This window comes from Eucalyptus grandis, chromosome 1 (genome assembly GCF_016545825.1).
Source record: "Eucalyptus grandis isolate ANBG69807.140 chromosome 1, ASM1654582v1, whole genome shotgun sequence".
In the NCBI taxonomy this organism is placed as follows: domain Eukaryota; kingdom Viridiplantae; phylum Streptophyta; class Magnoliopsida; order Myrtales; family Myrtaceae; genus Eucalyptus; species Eucalyptus grandis.
The window spans coordinates 31,499,157-31,526,894 of record NC_052612.1 but is presented as its reverse complement, the minus strand read 5'-3'; the positions used below and the strand labels follow the sequence as shown (position 1 = coordinate 31,526,894).

Below are 27,738 nucleotides of genomic sequence, written 5' to 3'. Positions count from 1 at the left end.
ACCGTCGTTTCTCGACCGAAGAACGCAGCAGCAATCTCCATGCAACTCCCGACTGCACACGTACTCCACCCCTTCCCTTCCTTGAGAAAATCTCTCTCTCTCTCTCTCTCTCTCTCTCTCTCTCTGCGCTTCTGCAATTGCTCGGTTCTTGTCGCCTCGAGAATCGTTAAAAATCGTCTCTTTTTCCGTTTCTTCACCCTCCCTGCCTCCCTCCCTCTCTCTCCCTCAGCTGGAGTCGTCTTCTCTAAGCAGTCTTTCGGTTTCTAGATCTGTTCACTCTCTCCCTCTCTCTCTCGCTGCGTTCTGGTCGCTCCGTTTTCAGCCTGTCACGAGGAGGATTAGAAAAAAGGGGGGAAGAGGAGATGGTGTACACGCTCTCGGGGATACGGTTCCCCTCCGCACCGTCGGTCTGCGTCTCCCCCTCTCCCTCCGGCTTCAATGGCGACCGCCGGAGCTCCGGCGGCGTCTCGCTCTTGCTCAACAACAAGGCCCCTCTCTCACGTATACTCTCTCTCTCTCGCTCGATGGTTTTTTTTTTTTGCCTTTTTGCTGATTCGGGATCGCCTTTTCCTCGTGTTCCCTTCGCGGTGGAGTGACGAAGCTCCTCGCTTTGCTTCGGAAGTGATTTTTTTTATTTTTATTTTGGTTGCGGTTGTTATTGCAATCTGCCCGAAGTCGATCGAGAATGTAGCGCGAGTGAAGTGAAATGGAATGGTTCGTCTGATCGAATGCTTAACCGCCCCTGCTCTGCCTGCTTAATTTTGCAACGCGTTCGTGTTGTGCGGGATCATCAGCTGCGGGAGTGATTTTTTGTATCGTTGGTTGGTTGTTGATGTCTCTCTCTTCTGTCCTTAGTGCCGAGTGGCGTGCCATTGCCGGAGAGCTTAGCGTGCGGGTAGTTTGGATCTCAGGCGGTTTTATTCGAACCTTTAACTTCTCTCGACTCGGCTCAAATCATCTTTCCTGGAGAACCATTGCTTGAAACTTCTTTAGATATGATTTTAGAGTTCGACGTCATAAATTTACTGGACCACGGTCTGCAGAGATGGACTCTCTGTCTCCGCATATTGGGAATGGAATGGAATCGAATCGAACATGATTCATTGTAAGGACGTCGGCGGTGGTTCGAAAAAGGAAAATAAAAACTTTGGCCAAAGAATATAATTAGAAAAAGTCGGGCTAGATGGCTTAGATTGCATGCTAAAACTTCCTCATGATATGTGGATACTGATTGTATCGTGATTATATATAATGATGAAGATTCTCGAGTCTAGTTCCCAAAGCAATGGTGCTTTGGCCTTACGGTCCGTATTCATAGATCAATAACTTTCTAAATTGTGAAGGCTGATTTTCTTATCAGGAGCTCTACTATTTCCCAAAGATAGTCTTCCATCTATGAGTGATGACTGGTTTCTTAGCTTACATATGAAGCTAACCTGGTGCCTATTTGTAGGGAAGATATTCGCTGGAAAGTCTTCTTATGATTCTGACACCTCATCCTTATCCTTAGCTGCATCTGAGAGAGTACTTGTTCCTGGTGGCTACAGTGATGTCCCTGCTTCCTCAACAGATCAAGTGGAAACTTCAGAAGCAGTTGCTGATTCCCAGGTTCGTGATCAACATGCTAGTCCATGTTGAATGTATTGAGTAATGGAGCCTCGTTTAAGTGACATTGCTGGAATGTCATTCTTCTTCCATCATGTATATATTGTTTTGTGGTGATAATATGGTAGTAAGTTGGCACTTTTTTTTTGTTTTTTGGGGTCGAAAAGTAATTTGGCACTTATAAAGAACAACGTGAGATAGCAATTTGGACTACAAGGCCAAATTTGGAGGGTTCATAGTGACGTTACAGAGGGAGACTATGAAAAGCTGTTGAGTATATGTTGCCTAATGATCAATCTAGAGTCTAGACTACTTAATTCTTAAGACCTCATGTGTTGGTTCAACTATCTAAAATTTCTATGTAGATAATTTTCTGCTCAAGACTGCCTCAATCTGAATGCTTTTTTTTTTTTTTTTTTTTTTTGCCATGCATCTGAATGCATATGGATATTAGACATTTTTAAAAGAAAAACAAATGAGAGGTGTGCACTTCAGAATTCTGAATTGATTAAGAATGCCCTCTGCCATTTCAAAGTTAAAAAATCATAATATGTCACTAAAAGTTACCATTTACATCTCTGTATAAACTGAGTTTTTGTCATGCATGGTGAACTTGCTGTCACTCCTACAAGCTGTACATGTGTCTTGGTGCAGGTTTGTATCTGTGGGTATAGGTGGGCGGGTGTAATTGCATAGATGTAAATGTGTTCATTCTCCCATGTAATTGCATGGGCAGGACCATGTGTTTGTCGTCCATCTATGGGCGTCTTCTCTTTGGTTTTGTGTATGTGTCTGAGTGTTGGGGGTGGGGTTGGGTTGGGTTTTTTTTCCTTTTGAGGGGAGAAAAGGGAGAGAAGGAGGGGGGTGGGGGGCATGTGAGCACTTTACATTTTTTTTAGGACCTACAGCATACTCTGCTGTTTAGGGAAAATTGATAATATGGTTTTTCAGAGTTTTTACCTGTCATATTTAGTAGTGAAGGCTGATCCTCAAATATGTTCTTTCACTAGAATAATATTACTTTAACTGGTGCATGACATGTATGGAATGCCAGTCATTGTACAACAGAAAAACCAAGCCTTTCCCACCAGGTTGATTTTATGGAACTTTATATGTACATGTTCTATGTTCCGTGTGAAATTTTCCACAAGCTCCCAAACTCAAGATCTTTCCTTTTGTTCTCCTTTGTACGTCCTTTTAGCCTTTTCTTAACCTCTTTTAACCCACATTCCATCCTAGAGTCGCATCTTCTCATAACAACGGCCAAAGGCGCTATTCCACGGGTCAGATTGTCATTTATGTGTTTAGAAAGTTCTTTACAGTGGAACTACTGCACTTCCTATAGGCTCACAATCAAAATTACTACAGATAGGCAAATAGCTTTCCCCCTATGTTTATGGGCTCACAATTGAGATGCAACCATTGTATGAATTTGATGAAAGAATTATATAATTATGGATTTGTAGATTGAAATCTGTGATGCCAGGTGAACTATCATGCTTAATTTTTCTTGCAGACATGGCTAGTGATCGGTATATCTTATACTCATTATGACATCCAAAACCAAAGATAACCTCATGTCTCAGTCTTTGATTGTGCTTGAACTAAAATTAAATTTTGGATTTAATTTGGAGGTGTTTAAATACCCTTTTCTCCCCTCTATGCTGTTGTTTTAGGTGATTCATGATTCCAATGATCTAACTATGGAAGCTGAAGAGGAGATTGAGGTGAAAGAGGAGCAAGATTCTGTTTCTTCATCAGTTATAGGTGATGGAGACGCTTCAGAGAAATCTGCTCCCTTACAAGATGCTGCAGTAATTGAGAAAGAGGAAGTAAGGAAAAGGACAATCCCTCCACCTGGCTCTGGCCAAAGAATATATGAAATAGACTCACTTTTGCTGGGTTATCGTGAGCATCTGGACTACCGGTGAGATGCTCTGGCTCTCTACCTATAATTATGTAATACGCAATATCCTCATCCTAAAGTATGCATTTACTTTTTAATTTTTGTTGCATTGAAGTTAAAATAACTCATAATTCCCATGTGCCACCGGGCATACTTGACCCACTTGGCAATGACTTATCTCCCATTAATTGTTATGTGAGGTTAATTCCGGATTTTCATTACCCTCTTCACCATTTTTTCCTGTAAGTGGTATTTTTGGACGTTCCCGTGCTGACTACCAACTAGCTGTAACTCTATCTAATTCTTTATTTCGAGTCTGTAATTGTATTTTGTAACTGAAACGATTGGCCAGGCAGAAGTCATGTAGATGGAAAAATGGAGAAGTAGAGAGGGTTATAGGAAAAAAATAAGTAAAGAGTCAGACGATAAACTCAATAAAAATTTCAATAGATAGGATGTTTGAAGAGTGATTAATGATTCAAAAATAATTTCAATGTACAGAAAAAAATTATTTTTTTGTGAATTTGCACCTGTTAAATCTATCACAGCATCTTCATCATTGACTTGACTTGGGATAGAAAGCAGGATAACTTATTTTATTGGGACATATTATTATTCTTTCATTGCTTAGTTTGGTTTAGCATTCAATGATCATAATGGATGGATCTTTACTGGAAAAAGTAACAGCTTACACTTTGCGTTTATGGATAGTTTGAATCTTGTGATGACAATCACTTCTGGACAAATCAGTGTTTGTCTCCAATATATGGAGTTAGCAACTTTTTCTTCTTATGAAGCTCATTTCTCAAGTCAAAAGGGAGTGCTTAAGGAAAGAAACAAATTACTTGCAGTGTTGCAGTCTTCACTCGTGAATTCCATAGTACATACATATTTGGTTATGTTGATTCAGGTTAAGTTCATAGTAAGCACTCTTCTGTCAATTCTAAATTTTGCATTTCATAATTTCAGTTTTGGACAATATCGAAAAATGCGTGAAGCAATTGACAAATATGAAGGTGGGCTGGAGGCATTCTCTCGGGGTTACGAAAAGTTTGGCTTTACCCGCAGGTCTCAGTTTTTGTTTTGGTGCAATATGTTCTGCATATGCAGCTCTCTGGCATTTTGATACCTGGATGCACCAATGTCTTATTCTTTCTCATGACCCTCAGTGGCTTTGTATGAACTATATGTAATAGAGCATAAAGGAAATATTGACTCAATAGAAAGTACCAAAAAGTAAGATATTGCATGCATATTCATAAACTTATTATCTGTGCAATTGGTAAGCATTTATATTGTTCACAGCATTCATGTTGTCCCTGATCATTTATGTATGTATGTACTTATATTGTATGCATCTACATGCTTCGTCTACAAGAGGATCTGGCAGTAATTTAACATGGTCTATTAAAATTTTCCAGTGCTGATGGCATAACATATAGGGAGTGGGCACCTGGAGCCAAGGTTTGTTTCTGCTTGTCCCTTCTCTTCACTGTTCTTTAATAAATTATAATGAATAGCGAATTACATACTATGTATGACACAATCAAGGAATAGCTATGCATTATTTTCGTATCAATGTTAAAAGTTCCAAAATGCAACTCCATACTTATAGTTGCAGGATATCAAGATGCCCTCTCCCTCCAGACTACTATTTGTTTCTCTCCCAGACTAGCTGAAATATTCTAAAAGACCAAGTTTGACTTCCTTTTATCTCTAGAACTACTTAGTCCTTTTTATGACTTGACAACAACACCAAACCTTGAGTCACCCACTGTGTTTTCTACTTTTAATGAATGCTCCCTCTCTGATCTTAGATGTGCACTTTGATTGTGTGTTCTTGATTTTTTCTTCATCAATGCTTTGGCTGAAATGTTGATCACCTTTTTTGCTGTAATTCTGAAGCATGTTGGTTCTTATATTTTCAGTGGGCGGCATTGATTGGAGATTTTAACAATTGGAATCCAAACGCAGATGTTATGACTCGGGTATGCTCTTTTTGCTTTTTTATTGCATTGTCATATGTTATGGATATAAATTGTTTTCTCTCTCAGCTGATGCTGGTGAATAAGGATTGCTCTGTCAAATTTAAGTGAAGGGACGAGGATGTTAAGAGTGTTACAGATTTTCTTTTGCTGCAAGGGGAATGACTTCATGCATCACATCATCTTGTTTGTTTCTGTACTTCCTTTGTGTTATGTTTATATGTAGCTTCTTCATGTTCTTGAGGACAGTGGTATTTAATGCAGAAAAGATGTGAGGCAAGGCTTTCGAGTAACTGAAGCTTTTCACTTGATGATATTTAGGAAGCACAGCATATCTTTTGCTGTTTAATGTATTAGAGGATGCATGACCATATCTGTCTGATAACATGTGCATAAAATAGACAAATTGTCTTTTGGATTCTTTTGTGATAGAAATTATGAACTTCAAATTTGCTTTTGTTTCAAGAGAATGTTTTAAGGGCTTTCTTATGACAATGATAATTTACTCTTGCTAGTAATGAATGATTTTTTTCATGGATGCACTGTGTTGTATTGTGTGAAGTAGACATGATCTGATAAATGGGTGATATAGGTCATTTTGCTTTGTTAAGATATTTGTGTAAGAATCTTGATGGTACTATAACTTAGTTGTAATAGAACATATTTGTTTTTCAATTTTATGCTAATAGTCATCTAATCTGATGCTTAAATGCATTACTAATTTGCAAACAGAATGAATTTGGCATCTGGGAGATCTTTTTACCGAACAATGCAGATGGTTCCCCAGCAATTCCTCATGGTTCTCGAGTAAAGGTAGTCTCCTTTCGCATGAACTCTTTATCTTCCTTCATCAAGTTGGGTGATTCATGAGAGTAGCATGACCTTATTTCCTGGAAATATATATCTAGATGTAATCAAGTCTCAGCAGCAAATGCCATGCAGCTAATTGAATTTCCACCCTTAAAATAGATACAAGGATGGGTCAGCTTTGTGAAAAGGATTTCAATTCAGATCATATAGTTGATCTTTACCCAATCCTCTCAGTTTAATTTGGAGTTTAGGAACTTGGGATGTGAGATTCTTTAATAGGATATAATTATTGATCTTACAGCAAAACTCTTGCTTAAGAATTATGTGGTATACACAAATTTTTAAGAGTAGTTTCAGGCTGTGAAGGAACGATCGGAATGGGCTCTTGTGCTCTCTGAAGTAGGTCATATTCCATTCATACATCCAAGTTGTTGATGCCGTTTATTATGAAATAAGTAGAGCCACTCCTAGAGGAATTGTTTGATGTAGGATTGATATGTGGGTTGATTAAGAATGCTCAGAATACAAATTAAGAAACCATATCGTTTCACATAGACTCAGTGATTCTTCAAGCATCACTAATGAAGATAGTCCATGATTAATTATAGTGATTTGGTAGATGAATTGTTAGTCAATAGTTACTTCTAATGAAAGTTGATTATGACAAAGTTAGTTCTGTAAATAATGACTGTTATTTTTTGCTTCATATGGGAAGATTGAGTTTTTTATTTTTATCTTTTGAAGTTAGCTTATATTGTTCTTCAATTTCGAATTCTATGACTTGTTTTTGCAATCACAGTCCTGGAACTAATGCACATATAATGAAAGTGCTACTTCTTATGAAACTTATACACATCTCTTTAGTTTTCTACCATGCTTGACTTATCTTTTAAAATGTTTTGTTGCCAAAAATTGGTTCCAACAATTACTGGTAGGCAAACTTTCTCTTCTGCCTTTGGGTATTTAATCAATTACTGGTTTTACATGATAATTTCGTCCAAGTCTGATATGTAGAAGTCTGAAGCAGAAGTTGTTCAAGATTTGTTGTGCTTATGGTTTTTGAGAAAAATTGTCTATTAAATTATTGAAATATTGCCTTAAACTGGAATAATCTAAGTCGCAAGTTCCAAACAGTAAAGCAATAGCTAAAACTAAAACAAGTCACAGCAAAAAGGCTGCATATATTAGTTATATACTGTTAGAAGGCTTTCATTATTCCATTCAAAACTTTGAAACGCATATTCTCCATCTCCTATGGCTCAAAGCGCCATTGCGATATTTGGAGATTGAAGTTCATAATCATTGTCGCTCCATTAAATTGCCCGAAAAAAAAGAAAAAAAGAAAGTTTATAATTACCTGAATGAGTTAGCCCCATGTTAGATCTACATACTACTCACTTTTAATGTATCATCATTGTACTCCTCCTGCTCGTGTGTTTAATAGAGACAGTGGAAACTTGATATAAGTCAAGAGCTCTTCATTTAGTAGGATGCACCTTCAACTTGTGGACAAATTTATTACGTAAATAAGCAAGTGTGTGCTGTCCTGCTTATGGCTTATTTACTTCCACATGCCGACTGTGGTTCCCTTTCTTGGCTGTATTCTATCGTTTTGTTCCATTAAGACTCTTGACTTGAGTAATTTCCACCATGATGTTCGGTAAATCCTTTCAGGGCCATGTAGTTGTCAATGACTGTTAAAGAAAATAAATCATCTGACACGAGTGCCCTGCAAGTTAGTTTATTTTCATTTAAAGGATAAGTGCTTCATCTCTTTCAGAAGGGGAAAGGAAAGAATTGCTTGAACACATTCGATACAGCTGAACTTGAGAAAGTATCAGGATAAGATTAAAGTACTTCCCTTTGGAAGATATTAATGTGTCCAACTTTCTAATCTTCATTTGAACTTCTCTTTTTAACTTTTGGACTATGCTTGTACTCCTAGTGTAGTCCATTGGTTAGGTCAGAGCAACCTCAAATTTGTGCCGTTTGATGGAATGAATAATTTCTAATGCTGCTTTCTGGATACATCCTCTCATTTTAGTGGAGTAGATATTACCTATATTGACAGCGGTTATAAGGCTGTGAGCTACCTAATGAGACAAATGTGCCATGCAGTACCACTTTATTTAACTATGAATATTGGAACGAAATCAACATTTTTCGTTAGATTGTCTTTTTGGAAGCATGAGGCCATTCTCCTATTGTTTCATATTCTGAATAACCTATTTGGTCAAGAATTTATAAAAATGAATTAAAGCTCCATTTTTTGCAGTTGTTCATTAAATATTCAGCTCAATGCAAAATATAGATTCTCCATCAAAGTGCATTCCGGTAATTATTATTTCTTTAATGGAGATGTAGATTCGAATGGATACACCATCTGGTCTCAAAGATTCAATTCCTGCTTGGATCAAGTTCTCTATACAAGCTCCAGGTGAAATTCCATACAATGGGATATACTACGATCCCCCAGATGAGGTATGTCATATAATTTTTCACTACTTGTATGAGGAGGGCTCTCTTTCTGTGGTGGGAATGTTAGTTACTTTTGTTGTTGCATCCAATTCGTTTATTGAAGTAATTTATATCAAATCAAAGGGATGAATGGCCCTTTCTCCTGGCCTTTGGTAGTCTTCATTTTCTGTTTGGTGGAATAACTTGTGGCATGCCAATCTCACTAATAGAATTTGAGTATTCTACTACTTTGCATGACTTCAGTAACATTTCATGTCTTTTTTTCCCTCTCTTTCATGAAAAGAATAATCAATGCTAGCATGACTATCATGTAAATGTAAAGCATCTTGCAATGAACTAGCTCTTTTTAGACCAAATTATACAGTGTTAACCAATCTAGCTTTGTAGTAAATGCCTTTTCTCCTCCAAAGCTCTAATATTGTTTTCTTTCCATATAGATATAGGTATCTTTGGATGATTCATATGACTTTTCTTATGTTAGCCCGTCTTTGGAACATCCCATGTTACTATCTGTGAAAACCAGGGACCACTCTTGACCTACTGGTTGTTGAATAAGCAGTAGGGACAACATACCTAGGTTGCAGAAGTCCAATAGCTCGCCTTTGCACAACCTGAGTCTGACAGTCTGTCCTAGTTGCCTCTGGCTGGAACATAACGCATATTTTATCCTGGACTGAAGCTTTATTCCCTAGGGTATTCTTTGCTTCTCATTTTGCAGATTATTCAGAGTCAAATCATTCTGTCATAGAAACTTCCACGCCTAGAATAGCCAGTTCAGGGACTTGATTTTCCATCTTTAGATTTTTAGTGGAAAGCTGTCTGCTCCCTGTAAAAAATCTTTAGAATGCTGTGATGAAATAATTTTATAATCGTTCATAAATCTCTTGTCAAGAGCACTAGAGGTTTTCAGGTCTGAGATAATTGAAGGATACTTTGTGTTGCATACTGAAGCAACTTTTTATTGATACTTATGTTCCATCCCCACTCTGGAGCCCCTGTCAAATAGCATATTCTATCTTACAACTCCCTTGTTATTCATGCTTGGGGGGATGAGAACATCTTTATTTCTTGCAATGACGAGTATATCTGGATAACCCACCACTGATACTGATTCAGTTCCCTATACGGAATATAGTTTGTGAGTATGGTAGACTAAAACAATTTTATTCTTTGGAATATCTCATTTACATCTGACTGATGCTTGAATACCTGAAAGGTCATGTGAATGAGATGATTTTTGTGAATCCGTATGTGACTAGCAAATGCAAAATCGATAATGCTGGATATGGCTCTCGATATAAACAAAAATAATGCAGGATTCAGTACAATGTATTGGGTTGATGTGATACTTGCGAAGTCAAGTCATTATTAGTTTGTGTTTATCTGCAGAGGTAACAGTAAATTTGTGATTATCTTTACAGATGAAGTATGTTTTCAAGCATTCCAGACCAAAAAGGCCAAATTCACTTAGGATCTATGAAACACACGTTGGAATGAGCAGCACGGTGAATTTCTTCTTTCAATCTCTTTCTTGAGCCTGGAGTGCCTTTTTTACTTTCTGAGTTGTACTTTTTCTCCTCGCTAGCTATGTGGAGTCATGACAATTTATATTTAATGTCATTTCTCATTGCATGACCCTGAGGCCAGTTCTTTCAGTTGTTTTATTTTATATCTATGGCTTATGGACTTAAGAGTAAATTTATGCATGGTAATTGCTTTCAATGGCTATATTCTTTGTAGCAAACAATGTTTTGTTTGGTTCCTTATTAAGAAAATCCACATTGCCCTATTTCTATTGTAGACATGCCAATTTTCTTAACTTTAAAGATTTGTCCAGTTTCTTCTTTGAGAATACAATTCAATGTTCCTTTCCCTATTTATATAATTACCTTTACCAAAAAAAAAAATACAATTCAATGTTGCGTATATGTAGTGATTAAGAATGATCTTAATCCTTCTTGGGTTTTTTCTTGTTTTCCAAGTCAAGACCTTTTCCTTTTCCTTTACTGCTCTTCACTGATGATCAGTTCTGTGGTTTGGTGCAGGAGCCAGTAATTAATACTTATGCCAACTTCAGAGATGAAGTTCTTCCTCGTATTAAAAGACTTGGTTACAATGCAGTTCAGATCATGGCGATTCAAGAACATTCATATTATGCAAGTTTTGGGTAAATTGCTTTTCTCCTGGAATTGCCATGTATATTCTGATTTTTATGGTTATTTCTGAATGAAATCTACTGTGCGGTACATAAGTGGCAGGTTGCCAATCATGTTTGAATTTTGTTCACTGTCATTCCAACTCTTTCTGTTGCAGGTATCATGTCACAAACTTCTTTGCTCCCAGCAGCCGTTTTGGAACCCCTGATGATCTCAAATCTCTAATAGATAAAGCCCATGAGCTGGGTCTCCTTGTTCTCATGGACATTGTCCACAGGTATCTGGTGAATTTCAGTTTTATTGCATTGGCTGGGATTCTTGTTAATTTTGTCATTTTGTAAGTCAAATTCAAAACACGACAAAACATGAAGCATGCAAGAGCTGCTTTCTAGAAGAAAGTTAGTACTAGGTGAATCTGTCTCAATAACTGTGCAATTTGATTTGACTGTACTGGGGCATCATTTCGTTACTTATATTTTTGAGTAATGTTGAAGTCCATCAGATTTTCATTTGCATGAAATGAATAGGCCAATATCAATTACTGTAGTTGAATCTTTGTGGTATTGAATAAGAGAGAGTGGTTAGTTGATCTTTATTGTTGAATACGAGACAAATCTGTAGATTGTTGACACCCTTAGCATTGCAAGTGAATCTGCTCTACAGTAATGATGTCGTCATTTCTGAATCCACTTGTTTTTGCGACATTAATCTCTTCATTATCCTCCTCATATCATCTGCCAGTTGTCTCACATTCATCTTATAAAATGTCTATTTACTTTGTAATATACTTTAATACTGCTCCTTTTATACTCTCCCTGATTGCTTGTTTTATTGCCTACAGCCATGCATCAAATAACGTGTTAGATGGGTTGAATATGTTTGATGGAACCGACAGTCACTATTTCCACTCTGGGTCACGAGGTTATCATTGGATGTGGGATTCTCGCCTTTTCAATTATGGAAGTTGGGAGGTATGTTCTCCTGTGCAATCTTCTAGCGAATTAGTATTATTTGTAACTAAATTTGTACAGACTTGATTTCTCTCTGACTCTGGAATGTGTTGCATCAGTTCTTCTCCCCCTCCCTTCTCCCTTCTTCTCCTCCCTTCCCTCACCCATTTTCCTTTGCCTCATGGGAGACATCTTCTTAGAAGAAGACTTGTGCCTAATAATGTTAAATCCTTTTTGATCCAGGTATTGAGGTATCTCCTTTCAAATGCAAGGTGGTGGCTTGAGGAATACAGATTTGATGGATTTAGGTTTGATGGTGTGACATCAATGATGTATACTCACCATGGTTTGCAGGTAACATCCAGATTTACAGTAATCAGTATTGGCACTGTTAGGTAATTATATGTGCATGTGTTTGTGTGCGCATGCATGTATATATGTACGTATTTACTTAATTATTTACAGGGACTAGGTGAAAATTTCAACCCCAAAACACACATTAGGCAGAGAAAAGCTATATGCACATAAGGCAAGTTGAAACTGCATATTTGTGTGTTATATATGCTTTAAGAATACACAAGCTACTTGCATTCTACACGCAACTAAAGCTAAAAATCTAGTTTGAAAGTTAAGGCTACTCTCTTTTTCACTAAGCATTCCTGTATGGTTCCTTGGAGAATTTGTGGTGTTGACAGGAGCACCATCAACTTCAGTTGAGCTGCTTTACCTCCAGACGAGCTTGATTTGACTCAAAAACTCATGCTCAAAGCTCAACTTAAGCTCAATCTAGTATCAATAACTGTGCTGAAGTATAAGTCAAGAATTAATTAAAGCTTAAACTCGAGTCTTAAAATGTAAAATTGGAGTTGCAAAATGCTTTTGAGACATGTATCAAACAATCTCCTGTTAAAGTTACCTTCAAATCTGTTTCTTCTGGCTTTTGCACCCTCCAGAATTTTAAAAACGAATTATATCGAGCGGTCCAATAGCCGACTGAGAAGATTGTACCTATTTGTTTTATGGATAGGACAACTGTTTGGATCATAATATTTCATACTGATTGATAGATAGCCTATTAAGATCTGGTTGATTGACAGAGTTTTTGGTAAATAAATCCTACATTTCAATACTTGAACAATTTGAGAAGTTTTAGGGATTTGAAAATTTTTAATGTGACCAGAACAAACACAAGCACAAAATGTTCTTTGAAAAAAAAAAAAAGGTCACTCCAAAAGGACCCGCAAGTTGAATGGAAACCTAGGACAACCCTATTTTTTTAAGTGACTACCAAAGGTCGGACTTTTATATGACTGGTGATTTCCAACTTGCACCACTTTGACCTGCGTTATTCTGTATCTAAGCAACAGACGGATGTTTATGGGTATGACATTGGTGTGGTGTGGGTGTGGGCATGGGAAAGTTCATCTCAAGCTGGAAAATTGTTTATTGCAAAAATACTGTGAGTCTAAATCATCGTAGAGTTACTTAGCCAAACTTAGAATTAAAAAAATAAAAAAATTAAGTATAGCTTGATTGCAAATGACTTAAGATTTTCCATCATGTGGCAGCCCATAATAGGGATCCAATCTTGGGTTTTTGAAGGACTCACTGTTTAACCAAAAATATGACAAGGTGATTGTCACAAAACTGATTAGAGAACCCGCAGCAAGTAGAAAGAGAGAAAGAAGGAAGAGAGAAGAAATAGAGAGGAGGAGAAAGAGAACGTAAAAAAAGAAAGAGAGGGCTATATTTTCTGTAATCACAGAAACCCTACACCCATTGTATTTATATTGAATATAAATTGTATATAACAATAATATCCTTATGTAAGTAAAAAAAGGAAATAAAACTCTGATAATAAAGGAAACTTAATAAAGTAACTTAACACTCCCCCTCAAGCTGGAGCATATAGGTCGTCTATGCCCAGCTTGGAACAACCAGCAACAAAAAAGCAAGACGAAATAATGCTTTGGTAAACATATCGGCAAACTGATCTCTAGAGGCAACGTAAGAAAGTAGCAACCAGCTTCTGCTTCACATCATATGCTTAGTTCGCTCTTGAAAAACATGATTCCTAGCAATATAAATAGCTGCTTGATTATCACACATCATATCAATAGGTTGATTAATCGAAAATCCAAGCTCCTGGAGAAGAGATTTCAACCACAACAATTTGGCCATAGTATGTGCCATAGCACGATATTCAGCCTCTTAGTTTGTTTCTTCCTATAGATAGTAGAGCCCAATCAACAATCGTAGTAATAGTTGTAGTAGTAGCAGCAATGATAGTAACAGCAGCAGTAGCAGCAATAGCAGCAACCGCAGTAGTAGCGGTAACGGTAGTAGTAGTAGCGGTAACGGTAGTAGCAGTAGCAGTAGCAGCGGCAGTAGCAGCAACAACGATAGTAGTAGCAGTAGCAGCAATAATAGCAGCAACGGTAGTAGTGGTAGTAGCAACAGTAGCAGTAGCAGCAGCACTAACGGTAGTGGTAGTAGCAGCAGTAGTAGGAGCAACGGTAATAGTAGGAGCAGCAGTAGCAGCAATAGTAGCAGCAACAGCAGTAGCAGTAGCAGTAGCAACAATAGTAATAACAGTAGCAAGAGCAGCAATAGCAGCAGGAGGAGTCGTAGTAGTATCACTCATGATAATAATCTCAATATAAATATATTTACCACAGAAATCTCGATTCAAATAATTATATGCTTGATGGAAACCAGCAAGACCAGTCAACCATAATCAATAAAGTACTCCGATTCTTGAATCCGCTAATTAGTAAGTATTGTAATCCATGTTCACAAACCAAACCTGATGAATTTGATATCTTCCGATCTCATATGTATCAAAACTTGAAGAGAAAACCGATAAAAATTACAGCTTTAGGTGGCTGTGCACCAACCTAGGGGACTCTCAAACCAGCAATAGGATCAAGTAATCAGGTAATTAAACCTGGCTCTGATACCATGTCACAAAACTAATTAGAGAACCCGCAGCAAGTAGAAAGAGAGAAAGAAGGAAGAGAGAAGAAATAGAGAGGAGGAGAAAGAGAACGTAAAAGAAAGAAAGAGAGGGCTATATTTTCTGTAATCACGAAACCCTACACCCATTGTATTTATATTGAATATAAATTGTATATAACAATAATATCCTTATGTAAGTAAAAAAAGGAAATAAAACTCTGATAATAAAGGAAACTTAATAAAGTAACTTAACAGTGATATTATAGATTGTATGTTGCCGGCCTCACTACCATAGGAAAAATAAATTTGAAAAGTCACCTGAAAATATTTCCTCCATTTCTTGATGATACACTCTTTTTTGAAGGTTGAGGGCCACATGACTGAAACTGTTCAGGCCAAATTTCTTAAGTGCGCTGCATTATTTTGAACCTCAGCTATAAATCAAATGTAACAAGCATGATGCTAATGTTTCCTTTTATGGTTTCATTGAAATTATTTTCCATTTACTGAAATGTATCTTGCACGTTTGCCGTTTATATTTACTTTGATTTGTCGTAACAGTTTGTTTTTTGCCATTCAGTTCACTTGACTCTTGCTTCCTTGTAGTGAAGCACAATTTACTAATGACTTGGTATTTTTCAGGTAGCATTTACTGGAAATTACAACGAGTACTTTGGATTTGCCACTGATGTGGATGCTGTGATTTATCTAATGCTTGTGAATGATCTCATTCATGGGCTTTTCCCCGAGGCTGTTACTATTGGAGAAGATGTATGTAAATTCTCTTGCTCTACAATTTTGTTATCTCTCAACTGACACTTTCACGGCTTAGCGTAAGCAGTATGAAATCATTGTTGTTGACTGGTTTGGATTCTGATTCATCTCGGAACTACCGTCTGATCCATGCAACCTGACGATTTGTATATGTTACATTCTCCTCCCCTTTATCTTCCTTTCTTTTAGTCGCCGTTGGATCAAAACTGCCATTTAGTTGTGGTGCTCCAATCAATATTGTAATGCATCCATGATATGGAACCCACTTTTTTAAATGCATTGCTCCAAGGAATTGTGAACCTAAAAACGGTATAATGTTCACATCAATCTGGTAGCTCTAAGTCAGTTCTAACTCTTATATATTCTTGCATGATTGTGAACCTAATCTAGCTTATGTATCACCAGTGAAATATAGTCTGTTAAGAAAGTGCAAAACTTATACTAATTAGATTCAGCTGGTGAAAGCTTCTTAGCAATCTAATTGCCTGACTAAATTATTTTCTCCAATGGTTTATTATATGCAAACCACATATGAGATATTTATTGTTGAATTTGACTGTGGAATCTATTCCAAGTAATTGGTTCTACCTCCCTCAACATATACTAATGTGCAATGTTAGGACCATCCTTAGGCAGGAGGCTTCTCTTGAGATGGTGAGGCAGTGTGAGAAATATTTCTTAAACGTGCAGCTGTTATTGAATGACTGACTGTCAAAAACATTGATATAAAAAAAGAATTAAATTATAGGCGGTAGTTGTTGGCAGTTCTTAAGATACAGTTGCTAAGCATTGGGTATGTTTATCCTAATTCCAAAGAGTTTTAACCTTCTCATCAAGTGCTTAGAGGATTGAGAGTGATGGGTTAAATTATTTGCTGAAGAAATTCTCTGTGGAAGCTTAGCTTTCTGTTCCATTTATCACAGTTTTGTGAGATGAATATAAAAGATGATGATAACTTTACCTCTTTGAATTTGCAGACTGAAATCACAGTTTTTCTTTGTGCATCTTTTTTTATGATAAAAAAAAAGGTTTGCATGAAAAACTCATCATAGTTTGTATGGAATGTTAGTCGCACTTTAAGAGTTTTGCATCCAAGTTTAACATTGAAAAACTCTTCAAAGCGGTGGTTCTACTTTGTTTCTTCTATACTGGAATATCATTGTGAGAAACTATCTTCAGCTTTTACTTGGCTTTAATTAGTTAATTGGTCAATGAGGCACTGAGTTTCTAAATTTTTTAACTCATCTTTGGTTGACTGTCCTTACAGGTCAGTGGAATGCCAACTTTTGCATTCCTGTCCAGGATGGGGGTGTTGGATTTGATTATCGCTTGCATATGGCCATAGCTGATAAATGGATTGAAATGCTCAAGTATGTTGCTATCTTCTTTTCGAACCTCTAATTGCATGTGCACACAATAATTTGCATGTAGATGCTAAAGTCATTTGCATGAGTATCTAGTCCATGCATGGGAAGTAGAAAAATTTCGACAAGATGGTAGTTGAATCTGCTCAACAAATATGTAGGGTAAGGATCCACAATGAAAGATAAAGTCAGTCTCTCAGATAGATTTCTTATTCATGGCGTAGAGTTTGCATATCCATGCAAGGAAGCAAATTAAAGCATCTGAAGAAGAACAGGGCATAATGCATAACACTAAAAAATATTAACTAAGGAATGCGCTGTAGTTTTTGAACTATAGAGGGTCAATTGACTGCCAATATATATTCATGTCTCATTCTTTAGTTTCTAATGAGGATGACATTGATCCAAAAACTTTTGGATTCATCCAACACAAGGCAGAATTAAATGGTGGTATACTTCCATTATCAGTGATCCTAGTAGAAAAATTGGTGAATAAGAACGAAATATTCCATATTTCTCTCCACGGTGGTTGTTATCTTACATAATGTAGAGAAAAGTTACTTCGTATTATTCAATAAACTTTAATATATATACATCAAAAATAAACCCTAAAAGTGGTAAAGACTAATTCACCCTTCTTACTCCTAACACTCCCCCTCAAGCTGGAGCATAAATATTAATCATGCCCAGCTTGTTACAAATATGTTCTATCCTCCCATTACCCAATGACTTAGTAAAGATGTCTCGCAAGTTGTTCACTTGGTTCGAACATGACTGGAAGAATTACTCCATTCTGCAACTTCTCTCGGATAAAATGACAATCAACCTCAATGTGTTTTGTTCTCTCATGAAACACGGGGTTGGAAGCTATATGCACAGCGCTTTATTATCGCACCACGAGTCATGGGTACTAAATCTTTAAAGTCTAACTCGCCCAATAACTGTCGAATCCACACTAATTCACACGTCACTTGTGCCATGGCTCTATATTCGACTCGGCACTAGAGCGGGCAACAACACTTTGTTTCTTACTTTTCCATGATACCAGATTTCCTCCGACTAAGGTACAATATCCAAAGTAGTTGATCTTCTATCATCTGGAGACCCGGCCAATCAGATCGGAAAAACCTTCAACTTTGTTATGACCATGGTTTTGGTAGAGAATTCCTTTTCCGAGCTTTCTTCAAATACCTCAATATCCGAATAACGCATCCCAGTGAGATGTACGAGGGGAAGACAAAAATTGGCTTACTACACGACCGGAAAAGCAATGTCTGGTCGAGTAACAAAGATAATTCAGCTTACCTACCGAGTCTTCTATATCTCTCAGGATTATTAAGAATTTCTCCTCCATCAGCAACTAATTTAACCCCTTGTTCCATGGGTGAATCAAGAGGCTTTGATCCCAACATACCTGTCTCAGTGAGCAAATCTAATACATATTTTCGCTGTGATAGAACAACACCTTTTTGTGATTGTGCCACTTCGATTCCTAGGAAATATTTCAATTTTCCTAAATCCTTAGTTTGAAACTGTTGCTGAAGATAGGCTTTTAGCTCGGCTATACCAACCAAGTCATCTCCCGTGATGATAATATCATCAACATACACAATCAAGAATAATTTGCCTCCCTCGATTGTTTATAAAAGAAAGAATGATCATTTCCACATCTTGAGAGCCCAAAAGACAATACAACCTCGGAAAATCTTCCAAACCATGCTCGTGGAGATTGTTTCAAACCATATAAAGATCTTTTAATTTGCAAACTAGTCCGACTCCCCCGAGCAACAAACCCCGGAGGTTGCTCCATATAAACTTCCTCATGAAGAGTGCCATTCAAGAAAGCATTCTTAACATCAAGCTGAAATAAAGGCCAATTATACGTTGCAGCAAGAGAGATCGGAATACGAGCAGTAAGTTTGGCAACAGGAGAAAATGTGTCTAGATAGTTAACCCCATACACTGAGCATACCCTTTTGCAACAAGTCTTGCTTTTAAACGAGCAAGAGAACCATCGGGTTAACTTTTACAGCATACACCCATCGACAACCAATAGCAGTTTTGCCTAGAGGAAGTGGTACTAAGTCCCAAGTTTTATTAATCTCAAGAGCACTCCGTAATTCTTCTTCCATTGCTGTCCTCCAACCAGAATTTTGTAATGCCTCGGTGAGACTTGGGGATAGGATATTGTTCAACGGTAGTTAAAAAGGCTTGAAAAGTAGGAGACACGAAGAGTGAGAAATAAAATTTGCAATAGAATGTTGAGTACAAGTACGTGTACCTTTGCGATGAGCAATAGGAAGATCAAGATCGATACAAGAGGAGGGACAGCTAATGGTGGATCTGGAGTCAAGTCGACGTAGTAGTGACATGAGGAGCGGGGAGCAAGAGTAACATCACGATGACGTCGTGTATAAACCTGGAGAGGAGGTGGTTTCTTTGTAGATACTTTGGGAAACATTGGGAATAGTAGACCGAATGATGGTCACATACAAGTTTTCATCTAATTCAGACACATCAATTGGAACATTATGATAAGGAGTGGATTCAAAAAATGAAACATCAGCTGTTACAAAATATTTTTTCAGTAATGGAGAATAACAGCGATATCCCTTTTGAGTGCGGGAATAACCCATAAACATACACTTGAGTGCCTTGGGATCAAGTTTTGATACTCCGGTCGATGATCACGAACAAAACAGACACAACCAAAGATACGGGGTGGTAAGACAAACAGTGGTTCACTAGGAAGCAAGGTGGAAAAAGGAATACCACCTTGCGTAATAGAAGAAGGCATGCGATTAATGAGATAACATGCAGTTAGAACAGCATCGATCGACCAAAAGGTTTTCGGTACCTTCATCTCAAATAACATGGATCTAGTTACTTCCAATAAATGCCTATTCTTCCGTTCAGCAATACCATTCTTTGTGGGGTATCAGGACGGAAGATTCATGGATCATACCATGTTGAGTCATAAAATCGAAAAGGATGTGGAAAAATACTCCTTAGCATTATCGGAACGCAGAACTTTAACACGACTGCCAAATTGAGTATAAATTTCAGATATAAATGCACGAAAAATAGAAAATAATTCTGAACGATCTTTCATTAAATATAACCAAGTAACTCTAGAATAGTCATCGACAAAAGTAACAAAATATCTCAAACCCGAATTGGAAACCACACATGGACCCCAAATATCTGAATGAACTAATAAAAAGGAGATGCTGATCGTTTAATAACTCGAGGTGTATAACTAACACGATGTAATTTGCCAAGTTGGCATGACTCGCACTCTAGACTAGAAAGAGATTGAAAACTAGAATCTAACTTTTGAAGACTACGTGAGAAGGATGACCAAGACGACAATGGATTTGATGTGGGGACGCAACACTTGTGCAAGCAACTGAAGAAGCATCTTCAAGTACATACAGCCCCCCTTCCTCACGTCCTCTACCAATCGTCTTCTTCGTAGCCGATCTGGAAGACACAAGAATCGGGATAAAAAGTTACTTGAACACCGAAAGTTTTTGGTTAACTTACTAACGTGACATTAGGTTAAATGGAAATTGTGGAAGATAAAGCACCGAGGACAAAGGTAATGAAGGACTTGGGTTAACGTGCCAATTCCCTAACATGTGTAGGTGACCCATTGGCTAGAGTAACTATGGATGAAGATGGAGAAAAAGAGGAAAATATACCGAAAGACCCGACATGTGATCGAAGCCCCCGAATCAATGATCCAAGGACGAAAGTAGCCAAAGACATGCAGTAGCATTACCATGAGCCAAAGTAGCAGTAGAAGAAACAGGCTTTAAAGTTGCTGATTTGGCTGATTTGGCTGATTAATGAAGCAAGTTGCTGTTTGGGTTGGCTGATTTAGTTGCTGATTTGGCTGATTAATGAAGCAAGTTGCTGCTTGGGTATAGTGCAGTTATTTATTTGATGATTTGAAAGTTGTGTGGTAGCTTTTGTCACTATATTTGATAGTGGTAATATTGGGTTATTGAATTGTTGCGGCTGAGTTGTTTGACGGAAGCTAAGGTCAGAGTTTATTTATTCTTATTTGGAAAATGGACGATGAGAGGAATAATACTGTGATGAGTGAGGTGATTTCCTCTTCATCTAATCGAATTACTGATAAGAAGCTCGCAGGTAGTGCTAACTTCCACCAATGGAAGAAAATTGTGAAGCTTACTTTGACGGGCGGAATCAACATAGACACTTAACTGAGTTTAAGCCTAGAGATGATGTAACTTGGGATGGTGTTGATGCACGTATTCTTGGTCAAATGCTGAATTCTATGGAGAGTAATATAGTTGACATGGTAACTCATATTGATACGATCAGAAACTATGGGAGTATTTGAATGTGCTGTATTCTGGCCAAGATAATTTGTCACGGATTTATGAGCTATCACAGGGAGTTTTATCGATTTGAAAGAAAGGGCGCTCTATTACTCGGTGCTTTGCAGACTTTAAGAGATTGTATGAGGAGTTGAATGTCTGTTCTCCCTATTACAGCTGATGTTCAACAAATGCAACGTCAAAGGGAACAATTGGCTGTAATGGGATTCTTAGGATGTCTTGGTTACGAATGTGAAAATGTTAGGTCTCGGGATTCTTGGAGGAGAGAATATAGCATCACTCACGATACATTTGCTCGAGTTCTTCGAGTATCTCGTGAGTCCTCTCGGGATACTACATCTATGGTGGGGAGTTCAGCCCTTGTGTCCCAGACTCGAACTGGTAGTGGTAATAGGAGTGATGGAGGAACCCGTGGCGGGTATAGTGGGCGTGGTGTCCGAGGAGGAGGCCGAGGCATTGGAATAGGGAGAGGTCAAGGTAATCAGCATCCTTATGGACAATTCCATATATCTACTGATAATTCGGGAAATACACGAGTTTGTCATTACTTTGTGGCAAACCTGGTCATATTCAAAAAATTTTGCTACAAGCTACATGGGAGACCAGGGCAGCAGCACCCCGGTTTGCTAATACGGCGTCTAATATTGACCCTACTCCACACTCATCGAAGACAAGGTGGTGGTTATGTCTCGTGAGGAATATGCTCGATACCATGTAGAGAAAAGTTACTTCGTATTATTCAATAAACTTTAATATATATACATCAAAAATAAACCCTAAAAGTGGTAAAGACTAATTCACCCTTCTTACTCCTAACACATAACATTAACAAAGAATCTGTCCGAGACAATTCAAGGTCAAGATAAAGTAAGTGAAGGAGAAATTGACTGCCAATCTTTATGCATGTCCCATTCTTTAGTTTCTAATGAGGATGACATTGATTCAAAAACTTTTGGATTCATCCGACACGAGGTAGAATTAAATGGGGTCAAACTTTTTCATTATCAGTGATCCTAGTAGAAAAATTGGTGAATAAGAATGAAATATTTCACATTTCTCTCCATGGTGGTTTGTATCTTACAAAACATTAAGAAAGAATCTGTCCGAGACATCTCAAGGTCAAGATAAAGTAAGTGAAGGAGAAAAAAAAAAAAACGACATGAGCATGTATTCTTAGTGTTTTCTTTATCAGGTTAAAAAATGATAAGGACATGGATCGTGCTGTTGGATTATTAACTGCCGGCATCCAGTTCTGCTATGGTGGTCAATTAAAAATGTCCCTGCTGGCTCTCCCCTGCGCTATTCATCATAGGGTGTTATTTCTATTTCTTTTATTTTATTCTTTTGTTGGGTGGGTTGGGGTGGGGGGTTCTTGGTAGGGAATAATCTTTGTGATCAGGTGAGGTTCGAATGGGGACTCTGTCCCTAGCCCTGCCCCACATACATTTTGTTTTGTTGGTTCCCCTGTTTTCAATTCTAAACAAGTTAAACCTAGTGTTTCGTGATCTTATTGGTTACTCATTTCAAGAATGTCCTGAAAGCTAAAATTTTGCGTTTACTTTGAGAAAATGTTATCCAAATGGCTATATTTCTTAGATTTTGGAGCACCAATGTTACTTATCATTCATTTCAAGAATGTTGTTTAAGCCAAAATTTTGCTTTTGATACAATATATTCTCTATAAGAAGTTAGGCTTACGTTGGCAAACACAGATCCTTGCCACAGCCTGTTCGTGATTTTTTTTAATTACCAGCACCACATTCCCTATTTATATTGTGCAACTGGACAATGAATGCTCTTTCCTTGTATCGAATGTCCTGATAAAAAAATTCGTACTGAAAGATATTCATAACATGAATAAGATTTATTGTCTTTGCTTTGGATACGTCTGATCAAGAACTTCTTGCAGAAAGAGAGATGAAGACTGGAGAATGGGTGACATTACTCACACACTTACCAACAGAAGGTGGTTGGAAAAGTGTGTTTCCTATGCAGAGAGTCATGATCAAGCTCTGGTTGGTGATAAAACCATTGCTTTCTGGTTGATGGACAAGGTCAGACAAAATCTTATCTAAGCTAGCCTACATTTACTCTGGTGTTGGGTCTGCTACTTCTGTTTATTTTGCTTGGACATTAAAATTCCTATATAATACTTTTCCTTTATTGTCTAAATGGTTTGATTGATACTTATGTTGTCTAGTATTCTGATTCAACTTGATCTTATGTAAGTTATGCGGTGTCTAGAGACATTTACCAATTAAATGTCGCCACGTGTGCATCTGCTGCAAGTTCAGAGGGATTGGGTGCTAAAAATGTGTGTATAATTGTGCAAATGATTTGTGGTTAAAATTACTGCGTTTGGACGTTAATTAGATAGCTTCTTATGAACATCATTTTTCATTGTAGTGGAAACTTGAATGTACATGATTGACAGTTATGAATGAACAATTACATCTTCCGATAATTCATCGTTCTCATGGTTTTGTTTCAGGATATGTATGATTTCATGGCACTGGATAGACCGTCAACTCCTGTTATAGATCGCGGAATAGCATTACACAAGATGATCAGGCTCATTACTATGGGATTAGGGGGGGAGGGATATTTAAATTTCATGGGAAATGAATTTGGACATCCTGGTGAGTTGTCTTTCTTTTTCATATATTTGAGAATCATGTTCAAGGATTCTCTTTCTAATGTTGCCTGCTACACCTCTTGATGGTTCTGCAATAACAAGGGCTGCTTGTTACTTTTTCTTGAGTAGAATGGATGGACTTTCCAAGGGAAGGGAACGGTTTCAGTTATGATAAATGCCGGCGAAGATTTGATCTAGTAAGTTTTTTATCAGCCTCCAAACCAATATAGCCATGCTTGTTTTCAAAATCAAGAAGATATATACGCGATTTCAAGTAGAACAACTTGTTATTCAACTCCAGTCATCAATTAGGCTCAAAATAGTGTAGATAGACTACAGAACAGAAATAAGCCAAGAATAGCAGGTGCCTGATTTTTTGTGTTTTTGGTAGTTAGAAAGTCTTGCTGTAAATTCTACACTTCATATGTCAGCCTCACTTCTTTATGACATGTAGGTAATTCAACAAGCTTTGTTTTAGTGTGCAGAGAAGATTCTAAAAATACCAGTGTTCTAGTGCACCTTTCTCTTGTTAGATCCTGTCTATCAACATGTTTGTAGCATTTTTAAACCTGTCTTCACTCTTTAGCATCCAAACCATCTGTATCAGCTCCATTTAACTGCTTAATATGGACATAGGTGCCCAATCACTTTTTACATCGCCCTTCTGTTTCTTGTCCCTGTTCCATCACAAAATTTTGCATGGAGCTCTTGTGGACTTAAATGGGCAACATAGCACAAGGGAGAGGATTTACTTTGTGCAAGTACAAAACCATTATAGAAGGCAAACACGGTCTGGAAAAAGAAATCATGAATGTTCCAGAGAATGAAGCTAGTTTCTTTGCTGCACTCTATTGGCTTCATGGAGTCAGCTCTGCATGCTGATTATCGCATTTCTATCAAAAGTACAAGCTGGCTATAGATTTTTGAACGTTCAAGCTACTATCTATTTGGATCATTTTGAACTTGAAACAGTAATTCCTTATCTACTGGGGGCATAAACACTTTGCTTAACTAGCCTGACTTGCGTCTAAGTTTCTGTTCATGTACATATTTTATCTGTTGTTCTATTTTTATTCTTCTTTTGTTGACTAACTTAGGGCCATTGATATTGCCCCTTGTTTTGCTGTTATTCTTGCAAACTAATGTCCCTACTTGTGTAGGGAGATGCTGAGTATCTAAGATACCGGGGAATGCAAGAATTTGATCAGGCTATGCAGCATGTTGAAGAAGCTTATGGCGTAAGTTTTTAATATCTAGATTATTCCATTACTTTTGTGAGGTTGTTCTATATTATGTAAAATGCTGCAGTCACAATTTACTTTTGGATATCATTGAGATATGTGAAATATGATTAGAGAATTGGCCCAGGGGTATGGAGGAATAGTGTGTGATAGGAACTTAAGAATTTCCATTTGCGAATGTGTCACTGATTTTTCTGTAGATTATGTTCTAGTTGAAGAGATGATACGACACTGCTCTAGCTTTCATTCCTCAGGCTCTTCTGAAGGATATATTCACCTCTGTGACCTTCTACATCAATTCTCACCAGAACCTAGAGTTCCTTTAAGAATTTTCAACAGTCAGAGAAGGCCAATCTTGGATTAAATAATGGCTTTTTGCAATTTGTCTGCCTGAGTATGTTTTTCATTTGATAAGAGAATTTCACTGTTACCAAGGGGGTGCCAAACTAGTAACAGAAAGAGCTCAATGAAAGCATTTACATCCATTCACCAAAAGTATAAAACTTTAAACCAATTTTGCCCGTTTTAGGAGGTTCTGTTTTCATAAGGACAATGCCCTTTTTGGGATAGAGCTGATATTCTTCTGTTTGTTCAATAAAAGAGTATGCTTCCACTTTCTATGCTTTTGTTTTTTATCCTCCAATATTTTCTTGTGGCCATGACACTTATCATTAAGAAAAACAATGAACACTAAGTTTGATGTGCTGTAGTTCATGACTTCTGAGCACCAATACATATCCAGAAAAGATGAAGGAGACAGGGTCATCGTCTTTGAAAGGGGAAATCTTGTGTTTGTCTTCAATTTCCATTGGAATAATAGCTACACGGACTACCGTGTAGGCTGCTTGAAGCCTGGAAAGTATAAGGTATTTCCTTGTAAATTTCCTATGGCGGTTCCAACACATGCTAAATCTCTGCTTGCATGTTGGTGATTTCACTGATATGTTAGGCTGTCTTGTCCTGCATGTACCTGTGATTTTATATCTCCTGTATTTTGTGTTTCATTCTTAATTCTCAATATAGATACCTCAGATTGTTCTACCCTCTGCTTTGAGCTTTGACTCTACTTCTGTCATCAGCATGCCCTCACATTAAAGTGTTCTCAGATATCCAATTTCCTCCAGAACACTAAAAGATCAAGCAGAAGGAATTTCACCAATTTATTTTTCGTTGCTCTTTCTTTTTCGTCCCCCATATTAAATTTTCTATGGCAGTTCCAATACATGCTAAATCTCTGCTTGCATGTTGGTGATTTCACTGATATATTAGGCTGTCTTGTCCTGCATGTACCTGTGATTTTGTATCTCCGGCATTTTGTGTTTCATTCTTAATCTCAATATAGATGCCTCAGATTGTTCTACCCTCTGGTTTGAGCTTTTGACTACTTCTGTCGTCAGCATGCCCTCACGTTATAGTGTTCTCAGATATCCGATTTCATCCAGGATGTTAAAAGATCAACCGAAGGAATTTCACCGATCTATTTTTTTCGTTGCTCTTTCTTTTTCTTCTCCCATATTAAACTGGACTTTAGATCTTCCCCTCTGGATAAGTTTGCTCGAGTGTGTCTAAACTATGTCGTTTCTTCGTTCAGATTGTCTTAAATTCAGATGACGCCTTGTTTGGAGGGTATAGTAGGATTGATCCATTGGCGGAGTTCTTCACCTTTGTAAGAATTCCACCAAGCTTCGCACAACAGCTTTTGTTTTGTTCTTTTTCTCTTTTCCCTCAGGAGCTGATTAATTTGAATTAAGCAATCTTAATTTCTGGTCTGTGAAATGCAGGAAGAGTGGTATGACGACCGGCCCTCTTCCTTCTTGGTGTATGCACCTTCCAGAACAGCCATAGTCTACGCCCTTGTGGAGGATGAGCAGCTACCTGTCAAAGCCTTGGATAAATCTTGAAATGCTCAGTCTGATGTACAACCGACATGTACATGGGCAAGTCCATGCAGAGTGCATCTAGGCAAAAAGAGGTGCAGGAGCCCTTGTGGTCTTTACCGTCAAAGGTCCACCATTCTAGAGACAACAGATGAGAGGAATAGAACGATCGCTGAATGAAGTGTGATACTTTTCGGGGTTATGCGCGGCATCGAGAAACAACCTTTTTGTAAAGTATGTGGAAGTATTTTAATGCAATAGCAGATGACTAGTGCTTGACAGGCGTAATGGCTCTGTATATGGGATAGATATCAATGATGTACAGTACAGTGATTATAGTTTATCATCGCAAGCTCTTCAATTCTCTAATTGATTTTTTTTAGCCTTTGACTAATGTCCCTTTTCCTGCCTGATTATGTCCCAAATTAGACTGCATAACCAACCGTATCATGATGCAGGCATGAGTTATGCTGATCCAGAAGCTCCGCAGTAGTCATTTCTCTCTCTCTCTCTCTCTCTTTCTCTCTCAATCCTTTTTCTGAGAGAATGGAGTGGAACCCCTTAGCGTGACAGCCACAGGGATGATCCTAGCTTAACTTAGGACTTTAATTGGCACGGGAGATGCAAGT

The 27,738-nt window shown here is 37.7% G+C and overlaps 1 protein-coding gene across 1 annotated transcript; it reads left to right on the top strand.

The window, feature by feature from the left end:
* Positions 1-119: 119 nt before the first annotated feature.
* On the top strand, positions 120-27,478 carry LOC104438323 (1,4-alpha-glucan-branching enzyme 2-2, chloroplastic/amyloplastic). The gene is given in 23 exon segments (XM_010051450.3): positions 120-501; positions 1,454-1,608; positions 3,282-3,532; positions 4,481-4,579; positions 4,933-4,975; positions 5,440-5,499; positions 6,229-6,309; positions 8,671-8,787; positions 10,206-10,289; positions 10,830-10,951; positions 11,098-11,217; positions 11,782-11,911; positions 12,134-12,244; positions 15,491-15,619; positions 16,890-16,902; positions 16,905-16,992; positions 23,266-23,410; positions 23,848-23,995; positions 24,121-24,188; positions 25,152-25,229; positions 25,943-26,098; positions 26,824-26,898; positions 27,014-27,478. Coding segments are annotated over 23 exon segments (2,532 nt in total). The 5' UTR covers positions 120-362; the 3' UTR covers positions 27,134-27,478.
* Positions 27,479-27,738: the final 260 nt, after the last annotated feature.